Raw genomic sequence first — 21,175 nt, 5'->3', positions numbered from 1 at the left:
CAGACCCAGATGTTGTCCACATGCAGACATTTCCCCATGATCATCTCCATGTACAAGAGGGGAATCCCGAACAAGAGGAGCATGAAGAAGTACATCAGGATAAAGCTGCCTGAAGAAGAGAGCCAGGAGCTGTGCTCAGGCAGCCAGGAGTCCTGGCCCCTCTCCTCTTTATCCTCTAGGAGTCTGGGTGCCTCCCCTCCAGTTATCTCCTCCCCCAGCACCTAGCAGTCTAGGCTCCCAGCCTTAAAACTCCTTCCTTAAACTCAGGATCCAGGTCCCTGACCTTACCTCCTCCATTCAGATGACAAAGGTAAGGGAAACGCCATATGCTGTTTAGCCCAACGGAGAAGGCAACCTGGATCAAGATGTTCTCAGTTCTTTTAGTCTGAGCAAAGTAGTTTTGGGTCTTGGTGGCCAGAATCTCCTTGGCCGTGAGCTTCCAGGATGGGGTTGAGGAAGAGTGGTGTTCTTTGGGGGCCTCTTCCTCTGATATTTCCTCAAGGGACTCCATGAGTTTCTTCTTACAGGCCCACTAACTCCTAAGGGAATCCTGGGATCACCAAGAATAGCAGACTTTAAGGGACATATCTCAGATACCAGACTGTAAAACTCCATGACAACAAAGGTTTTAGAGCAATGAGGGCCAGAGTTTAAATCTTGGCCCTTCTCCTCATGAGTTATTGACTTTGGGAAAATAATTTCATCTCTCTGACACTCCGTTTTTTTCTCATCTTATAAGCATAGATCAATTTCAAAATATTTAATAACTGTTATAGCAAGTGGGCAGTGGAATTAAATCTTTAAAGTCCTGGAAGAAAATAACTGTGAATTTGGAATTCCATTTCTCGAAAACATATTCCTCAAGAGTGAAGATGAAGTAAATACATTTTTGGACTAACAAAACCACAGAGTTTTGTTGCCAGAAGTCTGGCACTACTAAAAATACTACAGTGGATTCTTCTGGAAGAGGAAAACTTATCTCAGAAGAAAGGTCAAACATGCAGAAAGGAATTGAGAGTAATTAAAATGGAAATATGTGGATAAAATTGAGGCTGCAAAAAAACAGTTACATCTTATTTGGTTTTAATTAAGTAAAGAATTAAATGTATAACAACAGAGATTGCTAGAGAGGGTGTGGAGAAAAGGGAACCCTCCTGCACTGTTGGTGGGAATGTAAATTGGTGCAGCCACTATGGAGAACAGTATGGAGGTTCCTTAAAAAACTAAAAATAGACCTACAATATGACCCAGCAATCCCACTCTTGGGCATATATCTGGAGAAAACCATAATTAGAAAAGATACATGTCCTATAACTTTTAAATGAATTGATTCCTAATTAGTAATATTCCTCCATAGAAAACTTCCAACCTGGATGATTTTACTGGTGAATTGTACTAAACATTTAAGAAATGAATACTACTAATCTTGCATAAAATCTTCCAGAATAGAAACAGTGGTGAGACCAGCCTAACCTTAATACCAAAACCTGGCAAGGGAATTATGAAAAAGAAAATCGTATGCCAGTGTCACTCATGAACGTTGATGCAAACGTCCCAAACAAAATACTAGCAAATCAAATCCATCAATACATAAAAACGACATTACATTACAACCGAGGTGAATTTATTCCAGGATTGCAGGGAAGTTTAAAAGTAAAAAAAAAAAAAAAGAAAAAAGAAAATCAATCAATGATAACATAACAAAGGATACAAATCATATGATCATCTTAATATTTGTGGAAATATTTTATAAAACCCAATAACTACTCATTTTTAAAAAACACTTTTAGGAAACTAGGACTAAAAAGGAACATCCTTAATTTCACAGAGGTTATTTCCAAAAAAGCTTACAGCAAATATCAAACATAGTGATAAAATGTTGAAGGCTTTCCCTTGGAGCTCAGTAATAAGACAAGGATGCCCACTACCATTCTAGTCAAATTGAATTTAAAATTTGGGTAGGTTAATAGCATCAGTGGTCCTAAGTCTTCAATTTTTTCCTTTATTTACTCCCTTTACAATGTAATTCTTCAGATCCTCTCGCTAACTGGAATCTGGGCTGGTATGCCAATTCAGAGCCTAGGCTGCAAAAGACCTTCCTTGTTATTGCTTGCTCTCTTACTCTTTTGCTATCACCATGAGGACACATCTAGGCTAATCTGCTGGAAGTGAGACATGTAAACCAGAGCTGAATCATTCCAGTGGCCCTAGCTCAAGCTAACTTAGATCAGTCAATAGCCAGTCAATCCCCTTACATATTTGCTGACCCCAGTCTAATGACTCATGAGATACAATAATAAAATCTTGTTGCTTTTTTTTTTTTTTTAATTTATTTATGGCTGTGTTGGGTCTTTGTTTCTGTGCGACGGTTTTCTCTAGTTACGGCAAGCGGGGGCCACTCTTCATCGCGGTGCACAGGCCTCTCACTATCGCGGCCTCTCTTGCTGCGGAGCACAGGTTCCAGACGCACAGGCTCAGTAATTGTGGTTCACGGGCCTAGTTGCTCCGCGGCATGTGGGATCTTCCCAGACCAGGGCTGGAACCCGTGTCCCCTGCATTGGCAGGCGGATTCTCAACCACTGCGCCACCAGGGAAGCCCATCTTGTTGCTTTAAATCACTGAATTTTGAGGTGGTATGTTATACAGCATTTTGGTGGCAATAGATAATTGATACAAGGTCCTAGAAAGTGCAGTAAGATATTTTTAGAGTATAAAGTTTGGAAAAAGAAGTAAAACTGTCATTGTTTATGGATATGATTGTGCATGTGAAAAATAAAAAAGAATCTGTAAATACATAATTAGGATTAATAAGTGAGTTTAACAACATTGCTGGATACAGGGTTAGTGGAATACCATTAATAGCATTTCTAATACCAGCAGGAAATAAATAGGTAATGAAAAAATTAAAGGAAATGTTTATAATAACATGAAGATATTTCAAGTGCTTAGGAATAACTCTAACAAAAGAAAGATAAGACCTTTATACCAAAACCTAAAAATGATTACTAAGAGAAGTAAAAGTTTTAAATAAATGGAGAGGTATTCCATGTCAACTCAGAGGATCATGGAAATGACAGAATTAAATAATTATGATGGGAAAATGTATATTCATTTGGAAAAAACAAAATTTGACTATTATCTCACATCATACAAAAATTAATCCATGAAGCTTCTAAAGAAGTTAATATGGGAGAATATCTTCATGATCTGGAGATTAAGAAAGATTCCTTTAACAGGACTTAGGGCTCACCGTAAGGGAAACAATAGGTAAATGTGAGTTCATTAGAATTAAGTACATCTGTTCATCAAGAGACACCATTAAAAGACTAAAAAGTTACAGAGTAGAAAAAAGTTGCCACACATATAGCTGACAGAGGGCTTTTATCTGGAATCTATAAAAAGCTCCTACAGGGCTTCCCTGGTGGTGCAGTGGTTGAGAATCCGCCTGCCAATGCAGGGGACACGGGTTCGGGCCCTGGTCTGGGAGGATCCCACGTGCCGCAGAGCGGCTGGGCCCGTGAGCCACAACTGCTGAGCCTGTGCGTCTGGAGCCTGTGCTCCGCAGCAAGAGGGGCCGCGATGGTGAGAGGCCTGCGCATTGCGATGAAGAGTGGCCCCCGCTTGCCGCAACTGGAGAAGGCCCTCGCACAGAAACGAAGACCCAACACAGCCAAAATAAATAAATAAATAAATAAATAAATTTAAAAAAGAAAAAGATGACTACTATAAAAAAAAAAAAAAAAAAAAACTCCTACAAAGCAATAAGAAAAATATAAATAACCCAATAGAAAAATATTTAGGAAACTTGAGATCTTTCACCGAAGTGGTCTTCCAAATGGCCAGTGAACATATGAAAATGTTCTCAAGCTATTCAGACAGTGGGAAAACGGTAGTTTAAGCCACGATGAAGTGACACTACACACCAGGCTGGCTTGAATGAGAAGACTTGCCAAATATTAGCAAGAATGAGGAGCCATGGTAAAGCTTACCCACTGCTGCTGAATGGAAACTGACAAAAATATTTTGAGAGATGGGTTGGCCATTATCTATTAAGATATACATATCCCATGAACAGCAATTTCACTCCTAGGTATAACTGCAACAAAATATGTGTGTACATGTGCACCAAAGGACACATTTTTCTTAACAGCATTGTTTGCGACAACCCCCAAAGGAAACAATCCAGAAATCCATCACAGTAGCATTAATATAGAGTGATATAGCCAGTACAAAGGAATACTACACAGCAAAGAAATGAACTACCATTATGCTTAATGACATGGATGAATCTCAAAAACTTAACATTGAGTGAAAGAAGCTATATCCTAAAGAACACATATCATATGACTCTGTTTATATCAAAGTCCAAAAAAACAAGCAAAACTAAAGTATTTAGGTATACACACTGAGGTGGTAAAATCAGAAATAACATCAAAGAAGTGATGACCGTAAGTGTCAGGATAGTGATTCTCTCTTGGGGGGCATGAGGGATTGGTGGTTGGGACAGGCTCAAGGAAGTGTTTCTAGGGTATAGGCAGTGTTCTCCTTTTTTGACTAGGATGGTCAAACCCATTCAAGAGTCCACGGCACAGACTCCAGCCAAAGAGGCGGTCACCCTGACCTGCAAACTCCTTTCAACCTCCTCTGTGGACAGTACTAGCACCAGCATCAGCTTTTGTACCAAGCCAGCACACATCTGAGCTCGGTTCAATCTGGATTTGGGAAGATGGCTCAGGGAGAATGCTATTTGCAAGATGGAGCCACTGGGCCTCCTCTTGGTTTAAGTTTGAGATTTTAGTTTAATTGGGTACCTACACAATCTTAAAAGATACCATAATTTAAATGTTTGCTCGGGACTTCCCTGGTGGCACAGCGGTTAGGAATCCACCTGCCAATGCAGGGGACACAGCTTTGATCCCTGGTCCGGGAAGATCCCACATGCCACAGAGCAACTAAGCCTGTACGCCACAACTACTGAAGCCTGCACACCTAGAGTTCATGCTTCACAACAAGAGAAGCCACCGCAAATGAGAAGCCCACACACCACAGTGAAGAGCAGCCCCCGCTTGCAGCAGCTAGAGACAGTCTGCGTGCAGCAACGAAGACCCAACACAGCCAAAAATAAATAAATAAATAAATAAATAAATAAATAAATAAATAAATAAATAAATAGTTTGCTCCCTTTAGGTTTTGGAAGGAGACACAGCCAATCTTATAAATTGGACATTATCATATCATATGTCTATATGAATACTTTATACATGTATATTTCTTACAAACTAGATATTATTATTAACACATATGTGTTTGTATATTTGTTACAAATTGGATATGATTATAGAACATATATATTTGATAATCTGTTAAATGTAACATAGAGTATATAAATATATATTAATATATATTCTATGAACATGTGTATGTATTTCTTACAGATTGGAGATATATTGGATATATATAATATATATATGTTTCCATTATATCATGAGTATATAATGAGTATTTTCCTATGTGATAAAGCATTCTTTAAAAATATGATTTTTAATGGCTACTTAATATTCCAGAGTCATTATATAAACCTGACCAAATCTATGGTTTGCTTAAATCTTCCCACGGATGCCTCACAACCCGTTTAGTTTAGCACCCAGGGCCCTTCCTGAACAGCCCACTGCTTCCTGCTCCTGCTCCCGCCTCCCACCCTTCCTCCAGCAGCAGCCACAGCCTTGTCACCCTTTCAAGCCTCGTTACCTGCAATTCAATCTGCTGCCGATGCTCCCTCTGCTTTCACCCCCGGGAAGTGTCAACCCAGGTAGCACCCACCTGGGATAACTGTCTCTGTCACGAGTCCGGCCCTACCAGGATCTGTGCACCCGGTCTTTCTCTGCCTCCGTGCCCTCTACTCTGTCTACTCTCCGCCGGGCTCTCTGAGAATCAAAGTAGCGACAACCTGTTTGAAGGCCAGCTAAGAAATTCTTTGATCCAGACGGGAAAATACCAGGAGTCCACCTCGGAGCGAGTCAGTGAAGGACGCGCCTACAGCATCCCAACCCCACCGGCCTCAGCCCCGATCACCTGCTGGAGGAAGTCGGTGTCTCCAGGGCGGGCCCATCCGAGACCTGGTTGAGGAAAGAGAAAGGCGGAGGAGAGGGGAGGCCAGCTAACGAGCAGAGCGGCGGCGAGATGGGCCACCAGACTTCCGCTCTACCCGCTGGCGTTTACTACCCCGCCCCTCCGCGCCCGGGGTCCGCCCCTCCGCTCCCAGATTCAGGGCATGCTGGACCCCTAAATTCCTGGGAAAAACGGAGATGGAAGGGGAAGTTCCGAGGTCTGTGTCCAGAGGCGGAGGGGTGGGGGCCGGGGGAACAGACGCCTGGCTCCCGGAGAGGTCGGGAACAGCGGGCCAGGACTACTGCGCCCCCCCTTTACCCGCCACAGACGCGCGCGTCTGGAGAAGACCGGTCGCTTCTGCGGGCGCTTGGGGGTGGGGGTGGGAGGGTCGGCATGGGAGTGCGACGAGGGGACGATGGTACGAGGATCCGTGGGAGCCATCGCCATTGGGGTCGGAGGAGATTTTAATATTTCGCTGTAGCCGAAAGGCGATTTAGGCAGTTTACCTTGAAGATGCTCACATTTGGGGTGCCCTCTTGAGACCCCCAGCCCAGCCCCTGTTGGTTCACTCTTCTAGGCTTCGGACCCGCCGTCCGCAGGCCGCTGCCGGCGTCCTGGACTTATCTCTCTGAAGGGAGCCGCCTTCCCCACGGTTCCCAAAGTTTTGAAACCTGATGATCTGCGCCTTAGGTGTGAAGCATAGTTCAGTTCTTCCCACTCCTTTTCACCCCATCATCCCTGCCTCCTTGGAGCATCTTCTCTCCAAGTTTATTCCTTGAGGAGGATCCCTAGGGACACCAGTTACTAGGCCAATTCAGCCTTGCGGCGGCTGGAGTGAAGTCACCGGTTGCCAGGCATATTTACTGTGGCTAGTAGCTTAGTGGTTAACACACTTTGTGGATTGAGGTAAAGGGAGAGCTAAAATAGGAACCCAGGAGACCTGTTTTCAGAGTTCACACTCTTAACCACTGTGCTATAAAGACTCAACATAGTGTACAGCTTCAATATCTATCAATAAAACAGGGTGGTTCTGGAGTAGATTTACATAAACTGCTTGATAGCACAGAATACGAAGTCTAGAAGAGGACCTGGGTACTGATGGAAATCAGGACGTGATAAAGTGGCGTTTCAAATCAGTGGACAAAACATGAAGTATTCAGTAATTGGGTTGGAACAATTGGCAAGCCACCTGGGGGAAAATTATGCTCCTTACAAGAAAATATATTTCAGATGGGTCAAGATCACAATGAAGAAAATGAAAACAGGGACTTCCCTGGTGGCGCAGTGGTTAAGAGTCCGCCTGCCAATGCAGGGGACACGGGTTCAAGCCCTGGTCCAGGAAGATCCCACATGCCGCGGAGCAACTAAGCCCGTGCGCCACTACTACTGAGCCTGCGCTCTAGAGCCAGCATGCCACAACTACTGAGCCTGTGCACCACAACTACTGAAGCCTGCGCGCCGAGAGCCCGTGCTCCGCAACAAGAGAAGCCACCACAATGAGAAGCCCACGCACCGCAACGAAGAGTAGCCCCCACTCGCCACAATTAGAGAAAGTCCGCATGCAGCAACGAAGACCCAGCGCAGTCAAAAAAAAAAAAAAGTTAAACATACACTTTCCATATAACCCAGCAAAACCACTCCTAGGTATCTTTCCAAGAAATTTTGTTTATAAAAACCAGTGTTTATAGAAGCTTTATTCATGATTGCCCAAACTGGAAAATCCAAATGCCCTTAAACTAGTGAATAGATAAACTGTGGTACATCCATGGAATGCAATACTAGTCAGCAGTAAAAAGGAATGAACTATTGATAAACTCAAGAACATATACAAATCTCATATATATTACACAAAATGAAAGAAACCAGCCTCAAAGGTTACATTTAAATAACATTCTGGAAAAGGCAGAACCATAGTGATGGAGAACTGATTACCAGGGGTTAGCGGTGGAGATAGGGTTAGACTATACTGGGGCAGCTCAAAGGAGTGTTTGGGGGGTGATGGAACTATTCTGTATCTTGACTATGTTGATAGTTACATGACTCCACATGTATTTGTCAAAATTCATAGAACTCTACAGCTAGAGTGAATTTTACTGTTTATAACTTTAAATTAAAAAAAGAATAATGAAGATATTTTTGAAGAATAAGATATCATGACATAGTAAAGTGGTATATATAAATATGTATATTGATTGCTCTCTCTATATAGATATTATATATATATATATCTTCTCAAAAGGTATTCTTCTATATATTGTCTGAAAGTTTAAAAATTTTGCTTTTTAACATCTAAACCTTGGGACTTCCCTGGTGGTCCAGTGGTTAGGGATCCGCCTTCCAATGCAGGGGACACGGGTTCGATCCCTGGTCGGGGAACTTAGATCCCACCTGCCGCGGGGGAACTAAGCCCACGTGCCACAACTACAGAGCCCACATGCTCTGGAGCCTGGGCACCACAACTAGAGAGCCCTCGTGCTGCAGCAGAGGATCCCACATGCCGCAACGAAGATCCCGCGTGCTGCAACTAAGACCTGACACAGCCAAAAATAAAATTAAAAAATATTTAAAAACCCATTTAAGCCTTTTTTTGGGGGGGTGGGGGGGCGGCATTGGGTCTCCGTTGCTGCACGCGGGCTTTCTCTAGTTGAGGTGAGTGAGGGCTACTCTTCATTGCAGTGCGCGGGCTTCTCACTGCGGTGACTTCTCTTGCTGCGGAGCACAGGTTCTAGGCACGCGGGCTTCAGAAGTTGCAGCACGCAGGCCCTAGAGCGCACAGGCTTCAGTAGTTGTGGATGGGCTCAGAAGTTGCGGCAGGCAGGCTCTAGGACGTGTGGGCATCAGTAGTTGTGGCTTGCGGGCTCTAGAGCACAGGCTCAGTAGCTGTGGTGCACAGGCTTAGTTACTCTGTGGCATGTGGGATCTTCCTGGACCAGGGATCAAACCCATTCCCCCTGCATGGGCAAGTGGATTCTTAACCACTGTGCCACCAGGGAAGTCCCCCCATCTAAGCCTTTAATCCATCTTGACCTGACTTTTTTTTTGTATAAGGTATAAGGTGTGAATCCAAATTTGTTTTTTAAAATATGGATATCTAATTGTATCAGCATATTTATGAAACAATTTTCTTTCCAACTTATCTGTAGTGCCAACTCTGTTGTTTATTAAAGTTCCATACATGTGTGGATCTGTTTTGGGGCTCTTTATTCTGCTTCACTGGTCATTTTGTATATCCTTGCACATTTACTTCACCTAGTTACTGTAGCTTTATATAGATGATAGAGATGATAGATAGATAGATAAAGAGATATCCCCAAAACAACTAAAGCAAAACTATATAGGGATACATACATAGGTTGTAAAACTACAAAGAAGCAAGGAAATGATTACCTTAAAAGACAGGATAGTGATTACCTCTAGAGGGGAGGGAAGTAGTGGTGACGGGGAGAGGGCACATGTTCTACTTCTTGACCAGGGTGGTAGTGACGAGAATGCCTGAATTTCCTAGGGGTCAAATAGGTATCATGGAAGACAGCTTGGCTTATACTCACTAGTAGGTACAATACCTAAGAAGGCTGGCTTCTGGAGTAGGATATGAGGAGGTTCAGATGAGGTTATGTTGGAGTCAAATCTCCCATGTCAGGGAATTATGCTGTCAGGGAGAATTCACATGTAAGTTTCCACAAAAAAGTCACCATTCAGACACCTCTTACACTTCGGTGCATACAAGGCCACTATGGTTTAGCCAGAGAATCAGAGACCCACCAAAAGAGAGACAATTGTAATCATGTCCTCAGTAAAGTTGGAGATGATTGTCCCTTATTTTCCTCCATGGAGTCTTAGGCTTAGGGAAAGGAGGGGGGTGGGTCTCAAGTTTGAAAGCATTAGAGGACTTGGTGTTAGAAACAGAGGTTTGGAAAAGGGGGAGGAGATAAGTCAAAGGGAAGGGAAGAATAAAAGAACAGACCATCTCTTCTCACTTCAGGTCCATTGAGTCACAAGCCTGTCCAGGAATGAGAGTGAGGAAGCTTTGAATCAGATAAGACTGGAGTTTTTAAATGGACCTTAGAATGGATTTTTAATGAATGAAAACGACCAGAAATTAAGGGATCTGGAACACAGCAAGATAAAGTCAACAATATAAAGATGGATACAATACTTGGGGAAAAACGAAATCTTTTCTTATTTGTAGTTTACCACCTCAGACTGTTAAAGGGGTTTCTTTTTTTTAATTAAGGGAGAAATAACATTTGAAGTGGAAAATTCTCACTTCTAGACTGGCAACTGTTTTTACCTATTTAAAACATCAACTTCTGGGATTAATCTATCTATTCATTGAACAAATATTTGATTGCCCACTTGCGCTTGAAAACACACGTATGACACTGTTCTAGGCATTATGAATACAGCAGCAGACAAAATTCCCGCCTTCCTTGAGCTTACCTTCTAGTAACTTAAAATATTTTATATAGTGCAGAATATTTTAATGTGTAATATCTGTGTATAAAATCTGAAAAAATGTAGAGATTTAGAGAAAATTATATAATCTTAACATACTATCATCTATATCAGCTCTTTTATTTTGTGATAATTCCCTTATGCTTAACAATTTAATTTACCCAACAAATCTGTGGGATTGTTTCCCCATCTCCACTTGACAGATAAGAAAGCTAAGAAAAAGAAGAAAAAGCAACTTGCTGAGAGTCACAGAATTAGTTAAGGGTTTGATATAGCATACAAACACAGACTTGTTTATCCCCAAATGCTATCCTTCTTCTCACCGAGCCAAGAAGCCCCTCAAGACAGGGATTGCAATAACAGTTCCATCAGTGAGTACATCTGGGATTAGTCTTGCTGCCCGTGGACCCCTAAAACAGTGAGAGGACATGTGAACATTTCCATTTTAGATATCCTCAAACCCTACCACAAAGAGTCCTAAAACAGGTCTTGCCTCAGTTTGCCCACCTAGGTTCTAGGTCCACCAGATCTGGGTCCAGCTGCCCTACTCCCTAGGTGGAAACACATATGCGTTTGTAGGTCTGGGAGTGAGAAAACTGATAGAGACAATGATGAGTTCAGTTTGGGAAATGATGAGGGTGAGGGCTTGTGGGCACCAACTTCTAGTTGAGAAACAAACATCAAGAGCCTAAAAACACATAGAGAAAAAAGTATAAAGGTAAGATCCAAGAGGCTAAGTAGAAATGCTATAGTCTTAAATTTGAATTGAAAAAATGAGTATGCATTTATGATATAGTTTGTCTTAGGAAAAGAAGTATTTCCTAGCTGTATCTATTGAAAGGCTTAGAAACAATGATCAATGCAGTAGCAATGAACACCCCTAGCACAAAACTGTGATCTCTAAATACCATTTTCCACTAAAAGGAATTAGGTATTCTTGGAAAAATAGCTGATTTCAGATCTGGGTCATGAAATGTACAAGTTAATCCTGGACCATACAGTCAATACCAGAAAGCAAGGACATTTTTAGATATACTCGGGTCTTGTCTAAAGGACGCAGGAGCAACTTGAAGACACTCCCATGAGTCAAAGATGAGATGATCTGAGCATCAGTAAGAATGACTGCAATGGACTAAAATACATCAAATATGTTTAAATCAATGAGTTCAGAGAAATACTAAAAGTTAAAAATCTCAATGATCATATTTAGAGGATATTAGGCAACAAACTCATTTTTTAAGCTGGTAAATAAAGGGAAAGAATCAAAATTTATTGTTTTTCCTATACAAAATACATGCCAGGGTAATGAATGTTTGATAAGAAGTTTCTCTTCCTAGAATTATTCCAGCTAATAAAAAAAGGAATAATAAATTTAGAATACTACATTTTATAATCTCTATTAAATATGCAAATCTAGACAATGATCATCAATGGCTGCTAACATCACAAAAAGAGAGCCATCCAGGTATTTGGCTTTTTTTTTTTTTTTTTTTTTGCCTCCTAATTGAAGTACATAAAACCACCCTTGAAGTATTCTTGCTAGAATATTGACTTCTCAACCTAACTACCAATTTATTAGAAACACGGGGGACACAAGAATATATTAAATAACATCACAGGGTGGTAATCAGCAAATTCCAGATGGCTAGAAATTGTACAGGACAAATAACCCAGTTTTATCAACAAACACATTTCAAGGGGGAAAAAAAAGAGGAAGGTAGACCTGTAGATTAAAAGATTCTTAAGAGGTATAGCAATGAATTGCAACATATGAATTTTATTTGGATGATGATTCAAACAAACTTTTAAAAAATTATGAGACAGTCTCTCAAACAGTTAAACAGAGTTAGCATATGATCCAGAAATTCTACTCTTAAATATATGTCAAGACAAATAAGAATATATGTCCAACCAAAAACCCCACTTTTATATGAATGTTCATAACAGCATTATTCATAATAGCCCCAAAGTGGGAACAACCCAAAATGTCCATCAACTGATAACTGGATAAATAAAATGTGTACTAGTATTCAGCAATAAAAAGAAATGAAGGGCTTCCCTCGTGGTGCAGTGGTTGAGAATCTGCCTGCTAATGCAGGGGACACGGGTTCGAGCCCTGGTCTGGGAAGATCCCACGTGCCGCAGAGCGACTAGGCCCGTGAGCCACAACTACTGAGCCTGCGCCTCTGGAGCCTGTGCTCCGCAACAAGAGAGGCCGCGATAGTGAGAGGCCCGCGCACTGCGATGAAGAGTGGCCCGCGCTTGCCGCAACTAGAGAAAGCCCTCGCACAGAAACGAAGACCCAACACAGCCATAAATAAATAAAATTAAAAAAAAAAAAAAGAAATGAAGTGTGTACTGATACACACTTCATGGGTGAATCTTGAAAACATGTTACGTGAAAGAAGCCAGTCACAAAGAACTACACATATTGCATGATTCCATTTATATGAAATGTCTCCAAAACAGGCAAATGTATAGAACAAAAAGTAGATTAGTGTTCATCTAAGACTGGGGTTGCGGGCTGGGACAGTTGGGGTGATGGCTATGGGGTGTGGGGTTTCTATTTGGGGTAATGAAAATGTACAAAAACTGTAGTGATAGATGGACAACTCTGTGAATATATTAAAAACCATTGAATTGTACACTTTAAAAGGGTGAGTTGTGTGGTATATGAATTATATCTCAGTAAAGCTATTTAAAAAAATATAAAGCTAGAAAAAATAATTATGAGACAACTAGAAAATTTTGAATACTGACTAGATATTTAATAAATGGATACTGTTATTTGTTTTAGGTGTGATAATAGTTTTGTCAGATTTTTTTAAAAGGGTATTTTTTAGAGAATATACTGACTTATCTACAGATGAAATGATAAACTTGGGATTTGCTTCAAAATAATGGGTAGGCATGCAGTAGGGGGAGGAGAGATAAAACCAGATTTGTCACAAGTTGGTCATTATTGAAGATGCGTGGTAAGTACAAAGTAATTCACTTCGTTACTTTTTCAGATGTGTTTGAAAATGTCCAAAATAAAATGGCCGGGAGCCACAAGACAAGAACATTTCTCAGGATCTACCCCTGACTCACTATGTGAACCTCTCTTACTTCCGGGTCTCCCACTTAAACTTGAGGATGACAATACCTTTATCTCACACCACTCTTGGGAGGAATAAAAGTGAAGATGTGTAAGGTTCCCTACCCAAGGAAAAGGGCTCCATTTTGTCTAACATGGCCAGAGATTCCCAAGAGCAGTCCAAAGAAAATCTGCTCATCACACACAGGGTGCTACTAAACCCAACTTGAGACAACAAGGACCCAGAGCTTTGTAGAGAAATACCTACTGTAGAAATCAGTCTTCCTATCTCTAATCAGTACAGCCTACAGCAATGTGAGATATTCCCAGTTCAAACAACCTTGCCGTTAGGTGTCAAAGGACATTCAACAAGTGGCCTGAGAAGAGAAAAATTTACAGTGCGAGGCGGAGAAACATCAAGATCTTCATTCCACTCCCTTCGGTTTATCCGGTAAAACCCCACTTTTCAATCCCCCCTGCCCCGACAAGTTCCATTCCCAAAGCTGGAACTGGAGGAGGTGGGTGTAGGCAGAAAGGAGGATGAGCTCCTGGGCTCCCAAATATAAGGAGGTTGAAAACTCAAAGACTATTTGATCATGAGGAGAAGGCGACTGCCTCCTATCTCTGATTCTCACCTTACCCGACTCAACAGCACGGGACTTGAAGCATTGAAGCATTGAAGCAGACGATCTCGTTTGGATTGGGGAGGGGGCGCGGCAGGAAGGAAGGAGCGTGAGAGGGTGGGGCTACAAGGTACAGGAACCAATGGGTGATGACATAGAGGTTCGCATCCCCTCCAGCCCTACAATCATCTAGCTTGAGCTCGAAACTTTAGAGGTGCACAGAAATCTGGGATCTCTGCTCTTTCCATTCACCAGACCCATCCCTAGAGTCCCACGCTCCAGCGGTTCGGGATGTCTGCTTTTTCTTCCTTTGTCACAGAAACTTACACAGGAGCAGCCTCCCTGTGGGCCCTAAGCAATCTGAAGTCCTGGGATCTCTTGAACATTTAAGGGAAACCCATTCCCTGGATCCTTGGAAGTCCCGAAAACCTCCACCCACAGCCTCCATCCCGGTTGCTAACTGACTGATGCCACCTCCTTTTGGGAAGTGCTTCAGCTCAGTTATGGAGTCACCCCTCCCACAAGTTCTGAGAAACCCACTCATTATCATCCTCTAGGCAGATTCATTTGATTTAGCCCTATGGTAAAACCTACTATGTCTCTTACCAAGCAGATATGGGACCCTGGTGGGCTCAGCAATACAATTTGGTAGTTCCCCAAGCCGGTTGTGTGTCGATTCACAGATACACAGTCCGCAACAGTCTTGGAACTTCTTTTAAAAAGTTATTTTTAGACCAATGATAGGATTACCACTTCCCATCAGCAAGTACATTAATATCCTTTCCATCTTTGTTGAAGCCACTATTTCCTGGGTTTCTCCTGGCTCAAGGCCAATCCTTGGATAAATCAAGTCTAGTAATCTAGCATCTAATTTACCATGGCAAAGAGAGGGCAGGAACTCAGGGCTGGATATTTGGCTCTCAAAAGAATGGAAAACTCATGAAAGGAAGACAACATCTGAGACATTTATAGAAGAAAAAAAAAAAAAAAAGATCTGCTCACACCCAGTGCTTGGAATCCCAGTAGACTAATTTATTGACCAACAGCATTACTCTTCCAGCTTCATTCCAAGAGCTGGGTAGACCAGTTGAGAAGCAGGTTCTAGTAGGCATCACCGATGGCGTATAAAATGGGTATGTGTATATACTGAGGAAGGGGATGGGGAAAACACAATGAAAAGTGGTAACCAGGGAGGATGCAGTCTAGGAGGAAGACTGCAAAGCCAGGCCCCATGAGCTCCCCCCGCCAAAAATGTCCCCACCCTTGGGAATAAAAGCAGTTCTGGGTCTAGAGACATCAACAGTTGCAAGTTGGTATTAAGAGTTGCCTGTTAGATCTGTTTTGAGGGATATATGATGTCAGGTCAAATAAATAAAGTTAGGAAGTCACACAACAGGTTAATCAGCAATTTGAATATCACCTTGTAGGATTTCCTCCTTTTGGACCTCTTTAATGGGTGTTAGTTGGACACTTATGGGCAGGGATCTGGAGGATATCACAGGCTTGTCCCAGCGGGTGGAGGTGACAGGAATCCCATGGGTGAGGCAATATACAAAGTACGTGGGGATGGGGAGAATGACAATGAGTAAAAGGGCAATCATTGCGAACAGCCCCCATGATGGGTATCGTCGAACCACTTCTTTTGACTGTGGAGAGATGGAAAGGGTTTCAGAACATCAAAGTTCCCATATGACGAAGGACTGTGGAAGGGGAGGGTCGGAGGGGAACCAGGGCAGAGGACTAAGAGTCTTCAGGGAGTCAGAGAATGAGATGATAGAGGCTTTAAACCAAGAGTGGATTGAAAAATCTCTCCCCCCACTCCCTGTGAAGGTCAGGGGTCTGAGGATGGAGACTTACAGTGCTTGAGTCCCAGGCCAGATAGGTGATGGTCTTCAGAGACAGATGAAACACAGTGGTCACAAACAGGACCAGCAGCACAATTGGATTCAGACAGGACCACAGCCAACGAATGATGGGGTAGACGGGGTGGCCCCACAGGTTAGCCAAGTCTGCAAAGAAACTGGGAGGAAGGGCCACAAGACAGTAGAAAGCCCAGTTGGGCCATACCCAGTCTTGGAGGACAAGGTCAGCCCAACCTTAGCCCCTGCCTCAGCTCAAGCTTCATCCTCTTTATTATCTTCTTAGTCAATCTTTCATCCCAACCCAAGAAAAATTTTCAAACATTCCTCTACTGCTCAAAAACCTTTCATGGGTTATCAGTGCCCTCAGGATAAAGGCCAAGTCCCTTTCATTCATTCCATGAATATGAGAGTGTCTATGATGTACCAGGGATTCTTCTAGGTGCTGGGTGTCCACAGTGAACACCACAGACTCCAAAAAAGCTGACATTCAACCCTCATGGAGCTTTACTTAGTTTCTTCCAACCTATGTATCCAGCCTCCTTCACTCCATGTTCTCAATCTCAATAAATATACAAGTGGGGTCCTTTGGCCTAGAATGCCCTTCTCTCTCCCTCTTTGTCTACATATTCATCTGTCCAAACTATGCTCAACCATCCTCTCACGTGGGATGCCTTCCCCAACTCTCCAGATGCCCCTAGATGTCCCTGGCTACCTCTACTATAGGCTTTCCACCTTGTACTTGTCTGCTTATATATGTCTTCCTCCTTGGACTCTGTGCTCTTTGAGAGGAGGAGCTTATTCTATTCATTTGTATCCCAGTACCACAAGGCTTTCCTGACACAAAGACAGTCTCAACACATGTATTGAGCGAGTTAGTGAATGAGTAACCTGACTCCAAGAACCACTGTCACCTGAAAATGCTGCCACCGGAACCTTCTGCCCTTGAATTATACCTCTTGGATAACCACACCTCAGCCTGTTTAAAAGTTGTTGGGACTTCCTTGTATTTTATGTGCATTTTCCCACTCTTCCTTTCACAATTATGTCTACTATGTCCCTGTTTATCTTGCTCCCTTTCCTTGGTAGCTCTTCCTTGCAAAATTAGACCACATCTCTCAACCTACACCTCTACCACCTTAGCCCAAGCCATCATTAGCTCCCATTTGGAATATTACAATAGCTCCCAACTGCTCTGCTTGCTTCACTCTTGACTCCTCATAGTCTGTTCACCATACAGCAGTCATAGGCATCTTTTTAAAAACAAATCTGATAATGTCCCCTTCTCAAAACCCTGCCATGCCTCCTCTCTCATTCTACATAAAAAACTAAGTCCTGGGCTTCCCTGGTGGCGCAGTGGTTGAGAATCTGCCTGCCAATGCAGGGGACACAGGTTCGAGCCCTGGTCTGGGAAGATTCCACATGCCGCGGAGCAACTGGGCCCGTGAGCCACAATTACTAAGCCTGCGCGTCTGGAGCCTGTGCTCCGCAACAAGAGAGGCCGCGATAGTGAGAGGCCCGCGCACCGCGATGAAGAGTGGCCCCCGCTTGCCACAATTGGAGGAAGCCCTCGCATAGAAACGAAGACCCAACACAGCCATAAATAAATAAATAAAAATTTAAAAAAAAACAAAAAAAAAACCTAAGTCCTACCATAGCTTAAAAGGTCCTACATAATATCCCATTACTTCTCTGGCCTCATCTCCTAACATACTATTCTAACCTCTGATCTCCTTCTTGCTCAAAAATTCCAGGAATGATGCTTCCTCTTGCTTTGGTACTTACTGTTTTCTCTGCTTGGAATGCTCTCTCAAAATCTTGTCATGGTTCCTCCCCTCATTTCATTCAGGAGTCTGCTCAAATGTCACCTTATCATAGAGGTCTTCCCTGCAATTCTATCTAAACTAGCACCCAAACATACTCCCACTCTTGATCATCTTACCTTACTTTTGATTTTTCGCCTGTCAGTTATCATCTCCTGACATTTTAATTTTTTCATCTGGTTATTGTCTATCTCCACCACTAGAATGTAAACTCCCTGAGGACAGGGATGCTTGTTTTACTCAATGCTGTATCCCCAGTGACTAAAACAGTGCCTGGCACATATTAAGCACCCCAAAAATATGTTAAATGAATGAGTGAATAAAACGATTTCTCAGAAGGCCCTGAAGTTAAGGGTTCCTATGTCACTCTAGTCAAGTGAGAAAAGAGGCAACAAGAGAGGGGTCAACTTTCCCTATAGACCCAAGCTATCACCTCCTGGCCTCACTGGCCCAGCTCACAGCCAAGTTTTCAAATATGATGATGATGATTACAGGGAGGACTGTCCAGTAGTCAGCCAGCAGTCTGATGTAGTAGCTGCCTGAAGGTCGAGTGAAGAAGAGGCCACACAGGAACATGAGCAGAAAGACAACCACTGGAGGGAACATTGGATTTGGATCAAGGTCAGAGGTCTGGCTGGGTGACAAGGGCTAAGCAGAGGTGATAGACTAGGGCTGGGTAAGAGTCTCAATGAAGTCAGGGTCATTGATGGGTACAGGGACATGGGTCAGAGTACCTGTAAATGGCTTTGTGTATTTCTGGAAAGAAGTAAAGGTGTCCTGGAGGGGGGTAATGATGCCCTGCATGATCCCTATCATGGTGCTCATCCCCATGGTCAGCAACATCAGGAAGAAGAGGAACGACCAGAAGACAGACCCAGGAATAAATGACATGGCTTCAATGAAGGCCAGGAAAGCAAAGTTTGTGCTCTCCCTAACCTGTTAAGGGGAGAAAGGGGAGGAGTTAAAGTGTCCTTGAACTTAACAACAACAACAACAAAATACAGACAAAGATACATTCTATCTTTCCTGGAAAATTCCCTAAAAACCCTGGGTCACTGAGAAAATCAGATCTCCAAGCTGACCCTCTGACATGGAAGCCAACCCACCTAACGTTATCCACAGAAGAGCATTCTGCAAGCTATAGTTCTTTGCATTACCAGGGCTGCAGCTTATCCTGGTGCTTCTGGGATTTTTTTCTGGTGAAGTTTCTGTTTTACAAAAAGCTTTGAAGGAACTCTAGGCCCCGCTCACCTATTTTTACTGACCTTCAAAAACTGCTTCTCTAAGTTGCACTCAGGCACATGCCTGAGGACCTTCCTCTTGATGGGGTTGGAGAGGCTGTTGAACCAGGAGGTGAAGATGGAGGTCGGATCACCATTCAGGTTTTGAGGGGGCTGGGCCTCAGGAGGCAGTATCCCCAGGGTTACCAGCTTTAAAAGTGTTTCAGTATTCCTGAGGATAAGGAGTTGAATCATATAGAACCGTTTTGCTCTTTAGAAGATCACCTCCTTTTCCCTTATCTTCCAGAGAAGAAAGGACATCACATTACTGATCTGGGTAAGGTAGAGCCTGGGATGAAATCTAGAAGCCACCCACCTTCAAAGTCATGAATTTTTATGAGCCTGGATAATTTATGACCATGGGGGGAGCCCCAAGAGAAGCCTCTCCTATAGTCTTCTTGGGGACTCTGGGGTCCCTGCTCTAGTGATGGGGTCTCTTATTCACCCCCTACCTCTTCCCTTCTTAGACTAGTGGGTAAAAGTCAACCTTCTAAGCTTTATATTACAGAACGTCAGGGAGCATTTACTTAAGTGTACCATGTGCATAATGGTCCCATGAAGTTGTACTATGTTGTGAGAAACTGCTTCTTGCATTTTTTGATGAGCCCTGCTCTCTAAACTTTATCTTCCCCCCATGACCCTCTGTACATATTATACTCTAGTCAGACTTAACTATTTACAGTTTCAGGGCCTGCCATGCCCTCTCATGCCCAAGAACAACCCCATTCCCACCATCATTCTTCACTTGGGCTAATTCCTATAAATCCCTAAAACTTCAGCTCATTGCTCTATAACAACTGCAGTGGAAGGCTTGCCAAGATGTGCTGATAACGGCGAAATGCAAGCAGCAGACAAATAAGTATAGTCTGATCACATTTTAGAAAATAAAATACTATATGTTCTTCTGGTAACAGGCAAGTTAAATATTTGGACCAAACTTCTCACTGGAAATAATTTAAAAGTCTCAAAGAGATATTTAAATCTTCTTAAAAAATAAAAATGTTGATGAGATCATAAGGAATTATCAGACAAAAATCAAAGTACAAACAAAAGCAGGGGGGAAAGGAGACTTCCAAAGCAATTTTGCCCCGAATGTATATGTCAAATACAGCAAACTGTACCTGAAGTTTCTAATTTAAAGTGACCTTTAAGAAATAAAAAGAGCATGGGGGTCAAATATAAGGCACCAGAGCCTGCCCAAAGTAAGGATTAGAACAGAAGGTTTTCCCCTAAATCTGGCACTTCAAAGGGCTACACCTTCATGAACCAGAAGCTTGCACCCAACTGTTCCACACCACAGGGAATGCAAGGAAAGTTGCTTCAGAAATGAGCAAAACAAGGGCAAATTTTTAAAGTTCCTGAATGTCATAACCACAAGCCAGCCCTAGCTTGGACTTGGAGCCCAAATATTTGACCCTGGTTGTCTCAAAAGCTCAAGTTAAGGGACCTCCCTGGCGGTCCAGTGGTTAAGACTTCGCCTTCCAATGCAAGGGCTACAGGTTCAATCCCTAGTCAGGGAGCTAAGATCCCACATGCCTCGCGGCCGAAAAACCAAAGCATAAAACAGAAGCAATATTGTTAACAAATTCAATAAAGACTTTAAAAATGGTCCACATCGGAAAAAAAAAAAAAAAAAAGCTCAAGTTAAGAACTGAGTTTCAAGCAGTCTTTCTAATTGTCCCTATGCATCAAGTAGAAACAAAAGTCCTATCTGGATGAATACACCCTCTTCTTAGACCTTAAAGAATTCCTACAAATAATGGTCAAATAAATAAATAGGACATGAAGAGAACCACGCACACAAAAACAAGACACCATGAGCAATAACCATCAGAAACACAGTAAAAATAGACCTAAAGTTACTTCCAAATATTAGAATTATCAAAGATTATAATACAACTAAGTTTACTATGATTAAATAATAAACGACAAGGCTGGAAACATTTGTAGG

The 21,175-nt window shown here is 42.5% G+C and overlaps 1 protein-coding gene across 1 annotated transcript in view; it reads right to left on the bottom strand.

Moving 5' to 3' along the window:
- Positions 1-15,273: 15,273 nt before the first annotated feature.
- Positions 15,274-21,175, bottom strand: part of SLC6A16 (solute carrier family 6 member 16) — a 28,106-nt gene continuing 22,204 nt past the window's right edge. The window contains exons 7-11 of the mRNA XM_059905450.1: positions 19,210-19,396; positions 18,679-18,880; positions 18,378-18,537; positions 16,120-16,282; positions 15,274-15,908 (exon numbers count right to left, since the gene is read on the bottom strand). Coding sequence (XP_059761433.1) covers positions 15,660-15,908; positions 16,120-16,282; positions 18,378-18,537; positions 18,679-18,880; positions 19,210-19,396 — 961 coding nt within the window. The 3' untranslated portion in view covers positions 15,274-15,659. The remainder of the gene's footprint in view (positions 15,909-16,119; positions 16,283-18,377; positions 18,538-18,678; positions 18,881-19,209; positions 19,397-21,175) is intronic.

This window comes from Balaenoptera ricei, chromosome 19, assembly GCF_028023285.1.
Source record: "Balaenoptera ricei isolate mBalRic1 chromosome 19, mBalRic1.hap2, whole genome shotgun sequence".
Lineage (NCBI taxonomy): Eukaryota > Metazoa > Chordata > Mammalia > Artiodactyla > Balaenopteridae > Balaenoptera > Balaenoptera ricei.
This window is presented reverse-complemented; position numbering and strand designations above follow the sequence as displayed.